The 18679-nt window shown below is 32.7% G+C and overlaps 1 protein-coding gene across 2 annotated transcripts; it reads right to left on the bottom strand.

Annotated features, from left to right (window-relative positions):
* Positions 1 to 8186: 8186 nt before the first annotated feature.
* LOC114193065 (O-fucosyltransferase 7-like) lies at positions 8187 to 17496 on the bottom strand. Of its 2 annotated transcripts, none has more exons than XR_003606216.1 (12): positions 17013 to 17496; positions 16496 to 16570; positions 15857 to 15956; positions 10767 to 10834; positions 10472 to 10560; positions 10195 to 10375; positions 9964 to 10092; positions 9716 to 9849; positions 9410 to 9623; positions 9096 to 9280; positions 8894 to 9018; positions 8187 to 8737 (listed from the first exon to the last, which is right to left on the bottom strand). XR_003606216.1 is itself a non-coding variant. In XM_028082764.1 (12 exons), exons 1-12 carry the CDS (start codon positions 17160 to 17162, stop codon positions 8575 to 8577), a joined length of 1584 nt encoding a protein of 527 aa, XP_027938565.1. In that variant the 5' UTR covers positions 17163 to 17493; the 3' UTR covers positions 8187 to 8574. The 2 variants fall into 2 exon arrangements, 1 of the variants encoding a protein (XP_027938565.1); XM_028082764.1 differs by having other exon boundaries at positions 8894 to 8989; positions 17013 to 17493.
* Positions 17497 to 18679: the final 1183 nt, after the last annotated feature.

The following is an 18679-nucleotide window of genomic DNA, read 5'->3' as shown; positions in this document are numbered from 1 at the left end:
TTAGAAATCTAATAGATACACGGTGTATCATACACCATATCATCAAACTATGCCAATTTAGTATTTATCTTCCTTTCTCATAACAAAATGCTAGGTTTTGTTAAAAAATAAAGACAAAACCAATTAAAAATGATGTATCTCCACAATAAAATATAACTTTGTGTTTACACGAAGCATCTCAATAATTCTAAAAAATTAAAATGTATTGTATTTAAATTTCTTGCCATTAAATTTCCTTTATTTTCTAAGTAATTTGTTTAGATAGAGGAATTGAATATCTTACATTTTAATTTCTTATTTGGATAAAATTATTGAATTTCTTTTATAAGATAAACTTTCATTTTAACAATATTTATTTTAATTTATAAAAATTTACAAATTCGGCCAATTTTTTGTCAAGGACAACTTGGTCGAATTCGGCTGAATTTCATCTTGGGTCAACTCGACCGAATGTAGCCCAATTTCGGATGAGACCGACTTGACTGAATTTCAGTCGGGATCAACTCAGTAAAATTTGACCGAATTTGATCGAGCCAACCCTAGTAGAATTTTGGCTGAGTCAACCCCAACCAAATTAGGTCAAGTCGACCTTAGCCAAAATTTTGCCTTACTCGGCTCCGGCGAAATTTTGATCGAGTTGGATCTGGCCAACTGGCCAAATACGTTCAAGTTGGCCCTAGCCAAATATTTGGACAAACTCAACCAAGTCGTCCCCAATCAAAATTTGGTCGAATTCGGCCAAGTTAGTCCGAACCAAATTTTGGCCAAGTCAACACCAACCGAAATTTGACAAATTCAACCGAGTCAGTCCTGGTTGATTGTTGGTTGAGTCGAACCCAATCCTTTTTTATCTTGACCAATGAGGAATTCCCTAACTCGTGAAATTTCAATTTCTTTCTTTTTTGAGTGAATTTCAAATTCTATTATTTTAGTTATTTGAAATACCTTCTTAAAATTCTTTAATTTCAATTTTCTTTTAATTTCTTCATCTAAACAAATCATTTTACTTCAAGAAAATTCAAATTCTCCAAATAAATGAATTACTCTCTTAAATTGTCTAATCCAAACACACCATAAAGGTGTCACAATATCAAACCATTTCTCTATACTAAAAATCCAACAACTTTAACATCTAAAATTCATCAAACAACTTAAATCAAGTATAGTACACAACACTTTACAATCATATGAACTATTATATGAAACTTACAAGAAATTAAACTAGTTTCCCTTACTTGAACCAAGTTCTAACTCAACTAAGTTTCAATGACTCTAACTCTCATATGATATCATACTTACTCATTGAAAACTCAAATAAATTATCAAAACGTATTTTAGCAATCCTAGACAAACATAAATTCATTTTGAACCCTTATGATTTACATGCAACAACTCTATAACACATGTATGCAAAACTTCTAAAAAATTATTCAAGAGAATGGAAAAGATGAATTTACTCTAAAGAAAATTTTGATTGTGTAAGATTGTTCTTTTTGTATAAGGAACCCGAGGTGTACTCATCCAATTGGCATGTCAGGAAGGGTGCTGTCAAATCTGAGGTGTACTCGACCCAAGGACACGTGAAGGGGAATAGCGGTGTAACACTCGGCCCGCGCAAGAATAGGAAGAAGTTAGTTTACTAGCGGAAGGAGTGGCTAGGAGAGAAAGGGTCAGACCCATCTCGGCATGGGAGGTCAAGTACCTCTCAGCCCAATGAGGTTAGGTAAATCCCTGCCCAATTGTAAGCAGGTGTGGCTCCATCCAATGCTTAGGTAGATAACGTGCAGGCATATAGGTACAGATGCTCAACCTCAAATGGAATATGGAAATGTTATCGTTGCATTAAGGTCTCGAGTAGTTACACTATATGATATTCGTGAGATTTATCAGTGTTTATGAGAAAGGAAAACTATCCCAAAGGTAATAAAGTCAGGAGGGAAGCCAGGTAATATAAAATAGAATCCTATGTCCAAAGGTAAGATTGTTTGATCTTGAACTCAGTTCCAGTGCATACACAACATCATATTGTTACTGACTTAAGTGTCAGAGTGCCTGAAGATACCTCACTCCCAAGAGTGTTGACCATAAGTGACCAGAAGACAAGTCTTGAGAAGAGGAGGTGAAAGATAGAAGACTCTTGAGATCGCTTGGTTCTATACAAGAACACTTTCTATGTTAGGATCTTTATGATGGTACTTGATCTTAAAATGATGAATAAGATGATCACAATTTTTAGAGATACCAAAGAAAGAAAAGAAAATAGCTTCAGAGAAATGATGGTCTTATAAAATAAAACTACTAATTAATTTCTTTATTAATAAGATTTTTATTTTAATATTAAAAATTTTAAGTTCTACTTATAAATCGTCATTTTTACTCTTAATTATAAATATAATGTTAATGTTAGGTATGCATATAATTTCATAGATGTAAAAGTTAATTAAAATATTATAAATAAATTGAGATTTAAAAGGATGTATGATTAGTGGTATATATTTATTGTACAATTTGAATTTTAGTATTGAAATATTCTTATATACATATACACACGTCAAACGAAAAGGGAAAAGAGAGTAGCATTACGAATAATAAAGAAAGAGCTTGCAACAAGAGGATATATATTATTATTGTAAAATCTTTGTAACTATAGTCGAATTGAATTTTTTCATACTATATGATATTAATAAGAAATATTATAAACATCAAACAACTATAATGTAAGAGAATCATTCAAAGAAAACATTACTATTAGTGAGATTTAAGATAGAGTTTGTAACACCCCAGATGGATATTACTAGATAAAACTGATTTTTCACAAAATATACTTCAAGAAAATCAGACATTTCAATAAATTCCCAAGCGCGGGAAATTTCAAACTTGTCTCGCTATAATCCATTCGTACTGTCTCATCTTTATTACAAGTTCATAATGGATAAAACATCATAATGTCTATTACAAAAGGTAGGAAAGCATAGCATAAAGAAAATCCCCCATCAGTAGCCCCACTTTGTTGCTAAGCATCAGCATGATCACCTGAATTCACGTCTGCTCCCACGTAACAAGTCACGTGATCATCGCCAAACACAAACACACAAACAAGCAAGGGTGAGCTGAGAAAGAAAAATTATACAAATAATAAGATAATAAGAATTGACCCTCACCCAATCTAACTTAGTCAATTTTAGTTTATTGACCTTTTTTATAACATTATACCCCAATCTCATAACCTATATGAGAAAGATCCATTCACAACCTTGGTCCTTAGGGATTATCATGCTCCCACGAACCTACCCGCTCGTGGTCCAACTCTACGGACCTCCTCGCTCGTAGTTCAACTCTACGAACCTGCCCGCTCGTAGTCCAACATGCGTGAACACCTACTATGAACCTCCCCGTTTATAGTAGCCTCAAGTGTGAACACGGAACATACGAACCTCCCCGCTCGTATCCCCACACAAGAGTACAACAGATACGGACCTCCCCGCCCGATCAATCACGCATCTTAAATCTTCGTTACGAACCTCCCTGCTCGTAACTAATCCAGCATATCCCTGACCAAGCCATCAAACTCATCCATTCAAATCCATCTGCAATGGACCCTTGCCCCTGCACTATTACCTGGCGCTGCCTAAGCGCCACCAGGCGAAATTGTACTATACACTGCCTAACGGTCTTAACATGTCGTCGGGCGCCACAAGTTCCAAAATTCAAAATTTATGATTACTCTACCGCCGAGTAAATAAAGAGAAGGATAGATTACGAAACTCAGCCACGTTAAAATACGTTAAGTATTTTAATTATCTAGAATATATTTCTAAGCAATATATATATTGATAATAAAAGTTAATTCCATGTATCTATTCCAACTTGGAAGTTTAACATACAATGCAAAGAAAACATTTCCGCTACTTAAAGCTTTCCCTGAAGTTGCCAAACTTATAAAGTATAAATAGAAATTTATTAAATGCCAAACCATAATAAAGAATTAACACGACCCCAAGCCTCTCACTCCAATCACAGAACCCTTCCTCTTTATCTCAAATTCACAATTCTTACAAAAAGAACCCCTCGTTAACAAGAAAAAGAAAGAAAACCACAAACCGAACAATTATCTAAAAACGTTAAACATTTCAATTAAAAAAAAATAAAAGATACTCTGCCAATTTTCAACCTAAGTAACTTTTATATCCAACTCATTCCTATAAAATATAACTAACAATCTTTGAACATTGAAACTTTAGATCATAAATATTACCTAAAAACCAAAACAGAATATCATCAATTAAGATATAAATAATATCCATATAAAGCTAGGTAATAATCTATGTATGTTACAATATAATAATACGCAACAGTAACTAATTTAATATACTAATATTTTATTATATCGATACTCCTTACTTTAATTTCTTCCATGTAGACATATTTCTATGTGTAATATATTATCATGATATCAATTGAAAACTTCCTATAATTCATACTAAATACGTAAGTGCATCCAAACTTTCTCTATAAAAAAAAAAGAAAACTGCTTTGCATACTTGTATGACAACCCACACGCAGAGACTAGTTTATATATAATATATATAACACTATTATTATAATGGTTCACCTAAAAGATTGCCAATGAAAAACTCAACTATAAACCCCTTGCATCCAACACCCTGCTATTACCACCACAGAAAATAAAATTAAAAAACAAAAGAACAAAGATGGCATGTCGTATGTATAATAATAACCACTGTCAAAAAAACCAGTGCATGGTATATTTTTAATCAAGGCAACAATCACGATAAAAATCAAATATTTATTTTTACCAATCTAACATAGAAACGAAAAGTAATATTGTTTTATAATCCTCCTATCACAAAGTTTGAATCACACATCAAACCAATTCATCGTAATACTCACAGAAAGGAAAGAAAATAAAAGTTCAGAAACAAGGTTCATGCCACAGAAATCGTGTGCCCACATCACGAAAATACAGCTCCCCTTACCTGGTGTTTTAGCTTCAACAATTCCAAATGAATTCTTCCTTATTTCCCAAAGCTCCCCTCCTTGCCTCAATTTAAAGTTTAATAGTCATTACTACACCTAAACTGCTACCTTTTTTATTTCCAGAGAATAGGATTATATATATATATATATATATATATATATATATATATATATATTTAATTTTCTTACTTTTTTTAAATGTCCATGAGTCAACTCAACAGCATAACACATGTTAAAGTCAATGTTTTACATTCAATTTAGTTCCTATAATTTTTATTTTTGTTCTAATTTTATTTAAAATTTAGCAATTTTGTCTCCCTCAAAATTGAGACCAAATTTAATTTTTATATAAAAGTTATAATGATGTTTTTGTTAAAATTTACATTTTCATTAAATTTTTTTGGTTAAGATTACAATTTGTTTAAAATTAGAACGAAAATTTTAAGAATGAGAACTAACAACATTGATCTAAAGTTTTAAAATTAATTTTTATTATTAAATTTTTGTTATAATTTTAAACTAATTATAATCTAAACAAAAATATTTAATAAAAATATAAATTTTAATATAAAAAATAAATTTAAATCTCAATGTGAATAGTTGTACTATTACTTATCGAAAATGATATTTAGACAATTTTTTTGACTCATTTTTTACATTACTGATGTGGGGAGGCAATTTTTACTTTTTAATGCGAAATGGTTTAATGAAAATAACGGGTGCACGTGCGGGAGTTGGAGAATCCCTTGGGCAAATGTAAACGAGAGAGAGAGAGAGAGAGAGAGAACTGCTGGAAAGGGAGAAGCAACCAAGCCCTTTATGTGGGTTAGTGGAGACAGTGGCGACCTGAAGTCCTCGACAACAACAATTTCACCAGAAGCCACTTCCACTATTCCGTACAATCATTCATCCACACCGTTGCATTGTAAGTTTGTTGTGATTTCATTACACCTCTTTCTCCCAGTGTCTTTGTTCATCATGAATGGTTATTTTTTTTGGTAAATTTTTCAACTTTGGTGGGAAAAAGTTTTTTTTTTCATTTTTGATGGAAGTTTGTATAAATGATTTGGTCGTCTTGTCCCCACTGTTTTGTGCATTTGTAGTGGCCATCAATGTAGTTTGCTGTTGTGGTGTTCTACATTTGTGGGGCTTTGGAATATTTGAAGAAAACACATTTTGGGATTTTCGTATTTGGGTGCTTGTGTGTTGTTGTTTTGATTTTAAATTTGTGGTCATTTAGTTGATGGTTGTGTAATTTGTGGGGTTTCAGGAGAAGGGCTTGCTCAATTTGTGGTGGTTCAGCAGAAGTGCGTTGTTGTTTCATTGGTTGTAATTTGGTGATTTTATTCCGTGTTGTGTAAGAAATGTGCTCTGGTTTGTGTTACTATTTTGTGCAATCACATTGAAGGCAATTTTTCTGCAATACTAGGATATGAAAACGTTATGGCTGGTTAATTCCAATGTAATGAGAAGGTATTGACACGATGTTGTTTGTATATTTTGTTGTGATTATTTGTGTTAAAAGTTAAATGAAGTATTAATTTTTGGCATTTCATTGATTGTTAGGATCGATTGCGTACATTTTGATACACAAAGTGCATTGCCGAAATGAATGGATTGATCTTGGACAACCATCTTGCAAGGATTGACGATACACCATTCAAGTGGTGTTTGCACATAGGAAAACCATTACAAATATATAATCCTCTTTTGCTTGAGATGTTGAAGCATTGGTTACCTGCTCATGAATCGTTTTGTGTCATGCAACAGTCTATTCTGTTTAGTTGTGCTGATATTTGCATGTCTTTAGGATTGGGCGTTGTTGGGTTAGATGTAGAATTTGATAAAAATGTTTTTGGGGTAGTCAATTCACTTCTGAAAGACAAATTAATAACAATTGAAAATGTTATTGAAATGATTAAGAGTATGGTACATAGTGACTTTGATGATGTTGATAATGTATGTCGTTTATATATTTTTGTTTGTTTTGCGGTCCTTTACTTTTCTAGGAATTCAAAAACTGTTAGTAATATTTCTTCTACTGTTTTGGACAATATAGACGGGTTATCAAGTTATAATTGGAGTAAAACAATTCATAGTTATTTGATTACTAAATGAAAAAAACAATAATGAAGTCATTTAAAAAAGGTTATGAAAAACCACATAAAAGTTACATTTTTCTTTTTTTATGTTCATTATAAAAACAACTATTCAAAATACTCATGTATAAAAAAATATGAAACTAATATTTCAAAGTATGACAATAAAAAATTACTTTTTATTAAATAAGAACGAAAATAATAAGTTTGAATTTTTTTTTTCATAAACAAAAAGAGAACTTGTGGGAGAAGTGAGAGAATAATATAAACCATAAATAACTTAAGAGGCAGAGAAAATAAAATAAAATTTTATTCTTTATTTTATTTAATTTTATGTTTTATTATTTATTAATAATAACATACTTTTTAAAAAAATATATATATGAGAGACATGTTTTATTATTTGGACAATACTGACATATATTTTGTGTGAAAAACCTTTTATTATAATATAATTATTTTTCTTTAATTTTGTTTTTATGTTTTTCCTTTTTTTCTACGAACCAATTCAACAGAAAAGTTACTCAAACAAAAAGAAGCTCTATTACATATATATATATATATATATATATATATATATATATATATATAAAATTTTTTATTTTGTATTTATATTTCATAACTTCAGTTTTATTTCTTATAATATATAATTATTTATTAAATTAATTAAGAATTACTTTTACATGTTCTATATAAAACTTTCTCTTCTTTTTTTTTCTTTTTTATTTATTAACAATTATTTTATCGTATTTTCTTCATTTATCTCAACTTATTATTAATAAATATAAATTTATTTTATAATGTTAATACAATATAATCGGTATTTATAAAAGTATAAAATACATTTTATTATTTTTGTCTTTAGAGATATCAGTAAGTAAATAATTTTACGATCATTCAAAATTAATATATAGAAAATAAATTATAAGCATGTAAACCAATTACAATTACTCTAATTAAAATCAATTTTAACTTTTTAATTGTATATATTTATTGAGCGTGTTTTGTTTCAAATGTAAGATAAGGGCCAACGTATACCAGAGATAAAAATAAAGATTTTTGCTTTTTGTTGTGATCAACAAGAACAAATTAAAAAAATGTGAAATCATGTGAGATTAGTGAAGAAGAATTACAATAACAGGTTATAGAGATCCTTGGCCTTTATAATGAAGTAATGTTTCACAGAACAAATCAATCCAGTGATCTTAAATCTCCGTCTCACCCTATAACTACTCATCCCAATCTAATTCTTTATATCAAAACCCTAATTTGGATTTTGTTTTCCCTTTTTTTCACCTCCTTTATTCCCAGCCCCCAATTAAAGGATAAGTGTAACAGTGATACCGGTATATACACTCTGTCACCACATCACCATGCCTTCAACATGCACATCAGATCTTCATCTTATGCTCAAACTCATGTGCCACCCTTTTTCACCAAGCGGAATTTCCACGGAAAAAGTTCAGTATTTCATCAATCAAACAATGTGAGAGGTGTTTAGAGGTGGTGGTGGTGGTGGTTGTTCTGTCCGGCATAAACAATCAGGTAAGGGATTAGCATAAAAGGTTTCTTCTGACCGGAACCTTTCCATGCCCTTTGTCCCAGAAATTGGCCCTTTTCTCTTTCTGGGAGAACCAAGTCTGTGCAATACATGCAACAAATCAAAAATCATACAATTTTTCCATAGATTTATTACTTATGGTTATAAAAATGAAAGAACCATGAACACATTATATATACTTTAGCATTCAAAAAATTAATTGAAATGAAAAATGAAGAATTTTCCAGCTGCGTACCGTCTTCTGTGGAGATCAATAATCCTATTTGATAGTTTCTTCCCCTCCGTGATTAGTCCCTGATCTAGTTTATCAAACAGGCGAACGAGGACTTTCCTAGGTAAATGAGAAGACAGACACAACAACTTTGTAATGGATAATTTTGAAGAGTTTATCCGACAATTTAATAAACAGAAGTTGATCTGCAAAATGACAGCCTTACTTGTCGGGAGATATTGTTCTTCCACGTCCAAGAAAACGACGATGACCCTCAACAGCCTTTGCCATGTTTCCAGAATAAGAAGGTATGAATACATCACTTTCAATAGATACAATATAGTCAAGAGCAGCCATTTGGGATGCATGATTGGAAAAAGGTTCAAGCTCTTCTATGGATGCCAACTTTTCCTGAAAACAATCAATCACAGGTAGGTTATATACAAAAATACTAATGTTTGACTGAACTATTCACTAAAAATGATTGAGAAAAGTAGGTTATATACAAACATATTGAAACACAGTATTGCAATTCCTTACCTTGCTCATCAACAATGGATACCGGGAACGCAATTCAGCCATGTGGGACTCGCCCCCATATATCTCTCCAGCAGCAATATATATAGGAGTTGTTGATGGGTATCCAAGAGCAGTAAGAAAAATCCCAACTTCCTTTGGAGTTAAGGGGCAAAACCCTTTGGACCTCTGTTCTATTGGATCAATCTCCTTTATTTTCCAATAGGAAATGTTCTCCCTACATGTTGGCACGTGATAATTTCCAACCATTATATATGAGAGAAAGACATGAGATTCAATTAAGCGAGTTGAAGTGTCATAGTTCCGTACCTGATCATTCGTAGTTCTTCAGCTTCAACAAGAGATAAATCATGGGTGCAGCCACTAAATGCAAGCATATCCTTCTCGTAACGCAAGTGCAGCGCAATGTAAGGACCAAATGACCTCATCCTCTCCACCAACAACTACAAGGATATAGAAAACATTAAAGAATGATAAGAAAAAAATATTAGAGTACAAGCTCAATGAGGAGACTAAAAAACAAAGAAACCAACAAGAGTTCAGATCTCTTTATATACTTTTCCCAGTTGTTCAATGCGAGGAGAGAAGCGAAGTGCTTCATAACAAGCCCGGCATCGAAGCTTCTGAATGTCGGGAGGTAGATTGTTGTTTGCTAATCGTGAATCAGATTTGGAAGCTCGAATAACCTTAAGGTGTTGCAAATAATTAGATGATTGCACAATATTAGAAAGAAGGAAAATAAACAGAATACAAAACTGTATAAAACAATAGACTTCCAACATACATACTTGGTATTCTTCCCACAAGCTAGCAATCTCATTCTCGTAGTAATCCATGCCAGACCAGCTTATGAATTGTTTGACCACTTTGGTTTCGTTAACTAGATCGTTGGGGAGTTTTTTAATGATTTTTACATCATTAGCTAGAGAATTCATAAAATGCTCTTCATCAAAAACATCAGAGAAATTGCTGAAAGAAAATTATAAAATTCAATTAAGTGAAAATCCAATACAGAGAGAGAAGGCACAAAAGAAAAATAATTGTAAATCGCAGAATTGAAAATACCTAGTATCTTGCCAAAATGATCTTTTATCAAGTTCTGGAATTACAAGAGTGGCATTTATTATACGAGCCACTGCTACCATATCACATATCTGCAGCAAAGGGAAAAAATCTTCAGGTACAAAATACAACGGAAAAGGGCATTCAAAATTAACAATTTTGACATTCCATGGTCCTCATTGATTGCCATCCATCATAGCAATCAATTATGCAAGTCAAAATTTCAACAACAAATAACTTTGCATTAATACTATTAGCATGAACATGGGAGAAACTTAGTGAGAGACAGAGGTCTGACCCCAGAACGCATTTGGTTGAGCCCACCATTTGTGTGTACTAAAAGATATCCTCGCGACTCTGCAGGAGCTGAATAAACATTTATTACTTTTAGTACTGTAGTGAAAGTTAGGATTCTGACCTACTCAAAATAAGGCTTATCACATAAGACTAAATTAGGAATATAATAACACGGATAGTAAAAAATAAATGAGAATATATCTTTGTTATATGAATATAGAAAGATTTTATCACAATTAAACAGGACTAAATACCTACTCTGGAACAAATCTGTCAAACAATATAACAAATTCTAATACAAGTAGGACCAAATAATTGACAAAACAAGGAAATAAAGGATAAGTGCAAGGCAAAAAATTAGGGAGATGGATCTCAATTTTAGCATAAAAATTACAAGCCCCAAAGGATATTCGAATGTAAAAAGAGCTAATAATGACCTAGAAAAGACAACACACACCGAGTGCTCTAGCAAAGGGGATCATCATCTCTCTTGGCTAGAACATTTTTACATCCACTATGCGGTAGGTAAAATTATTCCTGAACTACAAGATAGTAAGATGAGGGGAACAAGGAGTGTGGTGGCATCGGAGGGAGAGCCAGAAAGCCAAGCAATACAAAATGTCATGATTGTTGAGATTTTTCCAGGAAGGTTCATTAGAGAGAGATTATATATATATGACATCAGTCCAACCCATAAATGATTGACACCACTTTTAACCCAAACCTCGAGGCACTAGGTTTATGGGTTTTTTTTTTCTTATATGGTGTTTAACTTTGTTATTTCTACCCAATGTGAAACTTAGACTCACATTTGGATTATTCCGAACACTATGGTAGAGGAATTATTGAGACAGGGGTTGGAAACTAGGCAGCAAGCGATGGAAGCCTAACGAGCCCTAGAGGAGTTTTCAAAAGATGGGGGAGGAGTATCGCCGTTTAGTAGAGGCATCCTTAAAAGAGCAAGAGGAGTTCAGGAGGAGAAATGACAAGATTAATTTGAAAACAGGAAGGAGGACAACAAGCGTTGGATGAAATAGAGGATTTTAAGCCTTTTTCAATGGACATACTAGGAGAGCCCATACCTTCACATTATGTCACACCAAAGGTGAACACCTTCCCATGAACATGAGATTGTAGCTCATGTGAAGGTGTTCAAAGCACAAATGCTGATTAGTGGAGGACACGAATGGGGTAAGGTGTAAGATGTTCGCAAGAATACTCATTAGTAATTTGGCAAAGGATTCTCTTAGTAGAATACAAGATCTTATCAAAGATTGAAATCTTTGTTGTGAATCTTTATTGACTCATCAATTTGTTAGATTGTGGCATCTCCATTCTTGTCTTTCTTTCTATGTTCTTCTTTGATTATCTTTGTTTATGCTACGGAGGAATCAAATATAGAAACGATTGTACACTTTCTTGGATAGGATTGTATAATCTGGATTGGAGTTTTAGGGTTTTTCTCTCTCCATGGCTTCTTCTGCTGTCTCTTCTGATAGCACATGCCAATCTATTCTTTTCAATTAATTTCTCAAATGGCATGAGGATCGTCAGAACTCTAATTCCACGGTGCACACACATGTATATCTTTTGTTGGCCTAACTCGACCTTCTTCTCTTGGACCTTGGGTTTTTGTGGTGCCACAGATCACATTACTGGTGACAAATTTTTGTTTTCTTCTTTATCCTCTTTGGACAATTTACCTACGGTTACAATGGTTGATGGGTCTAGGGTCTTATCTCATGATGTTGGTACTATTAATCTTTTTCCATTTTTAACCATTGATAATGATCTTTATGTCCCTGTGTCCCCCTTTAACTTATTATCCATTAGTTGTCTAACCCCGTTCTCTTGATTGTTTTATTTCTTTCCCCAAAGATTTCGTTTGTTTACCAAACTAAAGTTCGGGACAAATAATTGACTCATGGCTTTTATCATCTCTACCCTTCTACACATGTTGGCACAATTATGGAGTCTCCATCTCTTCTTGCTCAGTTAGGTCATCCCAGACTTGCCAAATTGCAACAGTTTGTTCCCAGTTTGTCCAATTTATCTAATTTGTTGTGAGTCATGTCAATTAGGGAAACATAGTCGTAGTTCCTTTCCTCGTAGTGTCTCACAACGTGCTTTGTTCTCTTTTTCTTAGTTCATTTTGAGATTTGGAGACCTAGTCGTGTTAAGTTTAATTTAGGTTTTTCAGTATTTTGTTACTTTTATTGATGATTGTTCTAGATGCACTTGGTTGTTTTTAGTGAAAAATCATTGAGTTATTTTATATATTTCAATCCTTTTATAATGAAATTAAAACTCAACTTGGGAATTCTATTTGAACTTTGCGAAGTGATGATGGTCGTGAAACCTTTCCAGTTCTTTTAAACATTTTATGGCTTTTCATGGCATTCTTCATCAAACTTCATGTGCTTATACATCTCAACAAAATGAGGTGGTTGAGCGCAAGAATAGACATCCTCGCACACTTTTAATTGTGAGGAGGTTCCTCAACATTTTTGGGGTGATGTTATTCTTACTACATGTTATCTTATTAACCGCATGTCATCTTTGGTTTTAAATAACAAAATTTCTCATTCTATTTTATTTCCTCATGCACCTCTACACCCCTTACCTATTAGAGTTTTTGGATCTACATGTTTTATGCATAATTTTAGTCCTAGTCTTGATAAGTTATCTCCTAGATCACACAAATGTGTTATTTTAGGATTTACTAGATCACAAAAAGTATGTAAGTGTTTCTCTCCTTCTCTTAGATCACAAAAAGTATGTAAGTGTTTCTCTCCTCTTAACTGCTATTTTATTTCCACAGAAGTAACCTTAAATGAGTCTTCTTTTTACTTTAAGGGTTTTTCTTTTGATGCATCTCTGTCTACGACAGTTAATATTCCTGTTGTTTGTGATCCTCCAGTTATGCATAGTCCACCTTCAAATTCTCCTCCTCCACCACCACTTCAGGTCTATAGTTGAAGACATCATTCCGAACAACCAACAAGTCACTCACTTCAAGTTCTAACTATTTCCTTTCCTTTAGCTCCAACAATTGAGTCTGACCTTCCAATTGTCCTCCATAAAGGTATACATTCCACTTGTAATCCCTCTCCACATTATATTACTTTAAATTACCATAGATTATTTTCACCATTTTATACTTGTCTTTCGTCTATTTCTTTTGTGTTCATTCCTAAATCTGCCAGTGATACCTTAGCCCATCCTAGTTAGCGTGAAGCATGCTAGATGAACTAACTGCTCTTCAAAATATTGGGAGCTCGTCCCATTACCATCAGGGAAATCTGTTTGCAGGTAGGCTTTTGCTATCAAAGTTAGATTTGATATATGTCACTTAAATGACACTTATATGTGACAATCAGGCTTCTTTTCATATCAGTTTTAATCTTGTCTTTCATGAGAGGACCAAACACATTGAAATTGACTGTCATTTCATTCGAGAGAAGATTGTATCTAGAGACACCAACATTGAGTTTGTAATTCAAATGATCACTTAACATATATTTTCACTAAGTCTTTACGGGGACCAAGAATTGATTATATTTGTAACAAGCTTGGTACGTATGATTTATATGGACCAGCTTGAGAGGAAGTGTTAAATATATTCTGTTTCATGTTATTAGGGAAACATAGTCCCTATGTTAATTATGTTATTTTTTACATATTCATTTGTATTTGGGCTTAGCCCACATTCTCATTATTGTAAATACATTACCCTATGTGTATTTTCTAAACAAGGGAGATTAATCCTATGGGGCTTTGAAGTTCAATACAATGGAAAACCCTCTAACAAATCAGTATTATTGTTTGGGGCACGAATCTTAAAAAATTTGCCTTTGAAGGATTTATGAGGACTGGGATAGGGTTAGAAGACCTTTACCACAAACACCATTCACAAAGGCCAATAAAGTTCTAACAAACAATTTAAACCCAAAAAGAAAATAAAAGAAAGTGTTCGCCATTGGGACAAAGCTTAAGTGTGGGCATAGAAAATGAAAGGCTTGTTAAAAGGACCAACTTTTGGAATGCAGAGCAACATTCATCTCATTCAAGGGGAACAAGGAAGAACCTCTACATCCTTCTCATCTCCATAATGACTTAGTGCTTGGACATGGCAAAAAGAGTGAACATTTTTGGCTGCTGCGTACGAAGTAGTTTCCTTAAGAATATCAAGCTTGGCCCATGGATACATTGCATAATAATCCATGGAGAAGAAAAATGGAATAAGCCATTGAGACTTTGAATAAGCAAGGGAAAAAAAGAAAGAAAAGAGAAGCGTAGCATACCTGGGAAGACGAAAAGTGAAGAACTGAGGGAATGTTAGGGAAGGAAAACATAAGAAAAGTGTAACAACAAAATTTGAAGCATTTCAAATGTCCACAATCAAGAAAAACACGTGGAAAGTACCCGGAAAGTGAAAAGACAAATGGCATGTAGGTGTAGGTCCTATCTACCTTAAAATAAGTCTTAATGCTGAAAGATTTGGGGACTGTGCAGTGATAGGTAGGATTCCGACCTGCCTAAAAATAAGTCTATTCACTCAGACTTGGGGTTGTGTAGTGATAGGAAGGATTCCGACCAACCTAAAAATAAGTCTTATTGCTCAAACTTTGGGGTTGTGTAGTGATTGGTAGGATTTCAACCTACTCATAATAAGGCTTATCAGATAAGACTAAATTAGGAATATAATAACATAAACATTAACAAATAAATAAGAATATATTTGTTATATGAATATAGAAATATTTTATCACAATTAAACAGGAATAAATACATAATTTGAAACAAAATTGTCAAAGAATATCGCAAATTCTAATAATTAGGATCAAATAATCACCAAAATCAGAAAATAAACAATAAATGCAAGGCATAAAATTAGGGATATGGATCTTAATTTTAGCACAAAAATTACAAATCCCGAAGGATATTTAGATGTAAAGAGAGTTGATAATGACCCAGAAAAGACAACACACACTGAGTTCTTTGGTAAAGGGGATCATCATTTCTCTTGGCTAGAACAAGTACCAATACAATACATAATTACAACCTGATAGGAAAATTTAAGTTCCTTACTAGTGTAATTAGGAGTGGGCTTTGTACAGGGCAAAAACCCACGATTTGATGGAGGCTTCCACAACTTCTGGTAATCTAAGTACCCTCTTGTACCATTCAACTGTCAAATTAAGAGGAGTGAAAACATGAATGCACATAAGTGCTTTTATAATTTAAATATATCTTCCTATGAACATGATAGACACCAACATCTCTAGGCATGTGCTAAAACTAAATCAAACAAGTTTAAAGTCACATAATTACACATCAGATGAGATGCATAAACATTAACAATGAGAAGAACCAACAGAAACAAAAATGATAATGGCACACAATATGTTCCCCACCTGGTTAGCGGGTATCAGAGAGCAAATAAATAAAGGGAAAAAAGAACATACACCTAAATTCTCTTCTATTTCTTTTCCACCTTATTTTCTTCCTGTCTCTATCTATATTTTCCTTCACATCACATCTTCAATCCTTTCTATCCACACCATTTGAGGATGCAGTTTTCATCATATCTCATAATAAATGAATAAAAATGTATGCTTGATATGAAGCTATTGTACATGATTTTGTTTCTCTATCACATTTTCTGAGCTTTCAAACACAAGAAACCACCAAATAAGGCACTTGACAGTGTTCACATGAAGCCCAAACCTTGGGAGTAGAAACTGGAGCTTTGGACAAATGTGGCGGTGCGAGCTCTCGCGTCCAGCTGTGCAGATCCTGAGCCTGTCAAAATTTGAAAAACAACAACAGATTAGCCAGGAAATCACTAACATTATTAAGGTATCAATCGACACCACCAAAAACAAAAATCCCGAAATAAAATCCAATTCACTATAAAAAGTACAAGCATTAACCAAAGAGCTATTTTCAGATTGGTTACTCTTAATGCAAGTCTTCAAGTCAACAAAGTACTGAAAAAAATAAAAAAACAAACAAAACAAAACAGTGACAACAGGAAAACCCTAAAACAATCCTAAATTATATCCACAAAATTAACAATTGTTTACTCTGCATCATTGAAAAGGGTCAAGGAACTCGCTAAACAAAATCAAAGTACCTCGTATAGCCGTACAGCAATACGACCCTAAACATTTATTTTAATTTAACAATGGAATTGAATAACAACAGAGTAACCAAAACAAACAAAGAAAAAGACGAAACAAACCGTGGAGATCTTGTCGTTGAACCTGTGATCCTTAGAGGAAGGAACAATGTGTATGCGCACAGAGAAGAGAGCCACAAACGCTATGCAGCATATGGCTGAAATGAGCAACTTTCTCAGCAGCGCCAACGGAATCCACTTGCGCTTCTGCATTCCACTCCTCTCTCCCTAGTGGGTCACCGGTTTAACCCAAAGATAAAGCCTTTGTCGATTAAAAATAATAACGAAGTAGAAGAGTGTCGGCACTCAGTTGGGGAAAGAAGAGAAGAAAACATGAAATTGAGACTGAGAAGAAGTATTGTTTGTGTGAATCTATGTAGTGAAACTTGTTGTGGGTGTGAGAGACAGTGAAGAGAGTGTGATGGTGAATTGAAATGGAAGAGTGTGACAACAAAAGTGAACGGTGTATTTGGTTTGGTTTCTGGTTTTTGGCCTTTCTTAAGGTTGTACAGTGACTGTCTTTTTCCTTAGGATTATGAGATTCGGAGTGTTCTTTGTTAATATTAAGCACAGAATTTAGCCACCGTAATATGCGTCACTTTGTTATTTTTAAATTAAATGTTTACTTACTTCGCATTAGATTAACTAATTATTTAGTGATGTAAGAGATTAAAATAACATCATAAAGACTAACAGAATGCTTTAAGTTCAAGAATTAAAAAATGTTGCAGTTACAAAAATAAATTCGAAATTAAACAAATTAAAATAAAAGCTTTATAGCAGTAAATCTCACAATTTATAGTTAACAATAAATAAATAGTATTGAAAAGCCAACTTCAATTAATGATGTGAAATATATAATAGTATTAAAACATTAAAACAACTGAATAAATAAGTAATTAAATCAAAATTAAAATTACACATTTATTACAGTAACGGTCGTAAATAATAGTTAATCCATACTATTAGAAGTCAACTTAAATGAAATTTTAAAACAATTATAAAATAATATTTAAAGTTTAATTGATCTTCAAAGTATTACTCACTCTGTCCTACTTAATCTCTAAATATAAAATAACAATACTTTTTTATATTAATTTCAAACCCTTAAATATTATGTTCACATCTATACTATTCTATTAATTATATAAGATGAGAAAAACAAAATTATTAATTATATAACATGAGAAAAACAAAATGTACCAAAAGTGTATCACAAATCTATTAATTATACAAGACGAGAAAAACAAAATGTATCACAAATAAAAGCATCGATACATGTCACTTGAGCATATTATTTTGTTGGTTTCATTACTTAGATGATATCCACTTTGGTAGGAGTGTGTCAATTTGGTACATGCAGATAAAAGAGTATCAATTGTGTTCCCACTTTTGAAAAAATTGCCTCAATTAGGTTCCTTTCAGAAAAAAAAAAATAATTAACAGCGTTAACGGCATGCCACATGTCACTCTTCGGTTTTTTTAATTATTTTTAATCTTTTTTTTTATTTTTAAATTTTTTTGCAAAATTTTTTTGTTGCCACGTGTCAATTCTATGTTGTGTCACATGGTAATGTTAGTGCCATGTGGCAAGATAATGTCACGTGTAGCAAATGTCATTGTACTGATTTGAATTTAGTATTCATATATACCTCATTATTTCAATTTAGTCCACACTTTTGTGTCTTTTGGTTCAATTTTGTCCCAATTTTTTTAATAATTTAAGTATA

Source organism: Vigna unguiculata, chromosome 8, assembly GCF_004118075.2.
Source record: "Vigna unguiculata cultivar IT97K-499-35 chromosome 8, ASM411807v1, whole genome shotgun sequence".
Lineage (NCBI taxonomy): Eukaryota > Viridiplantae > Streptophyta > Magnoliopsida > Fabales > Fabaceae > Vigna > Vigna unguiculata.
This window is presented reverse-complemented; position numbering and strand designations above follow the sequence as displayed.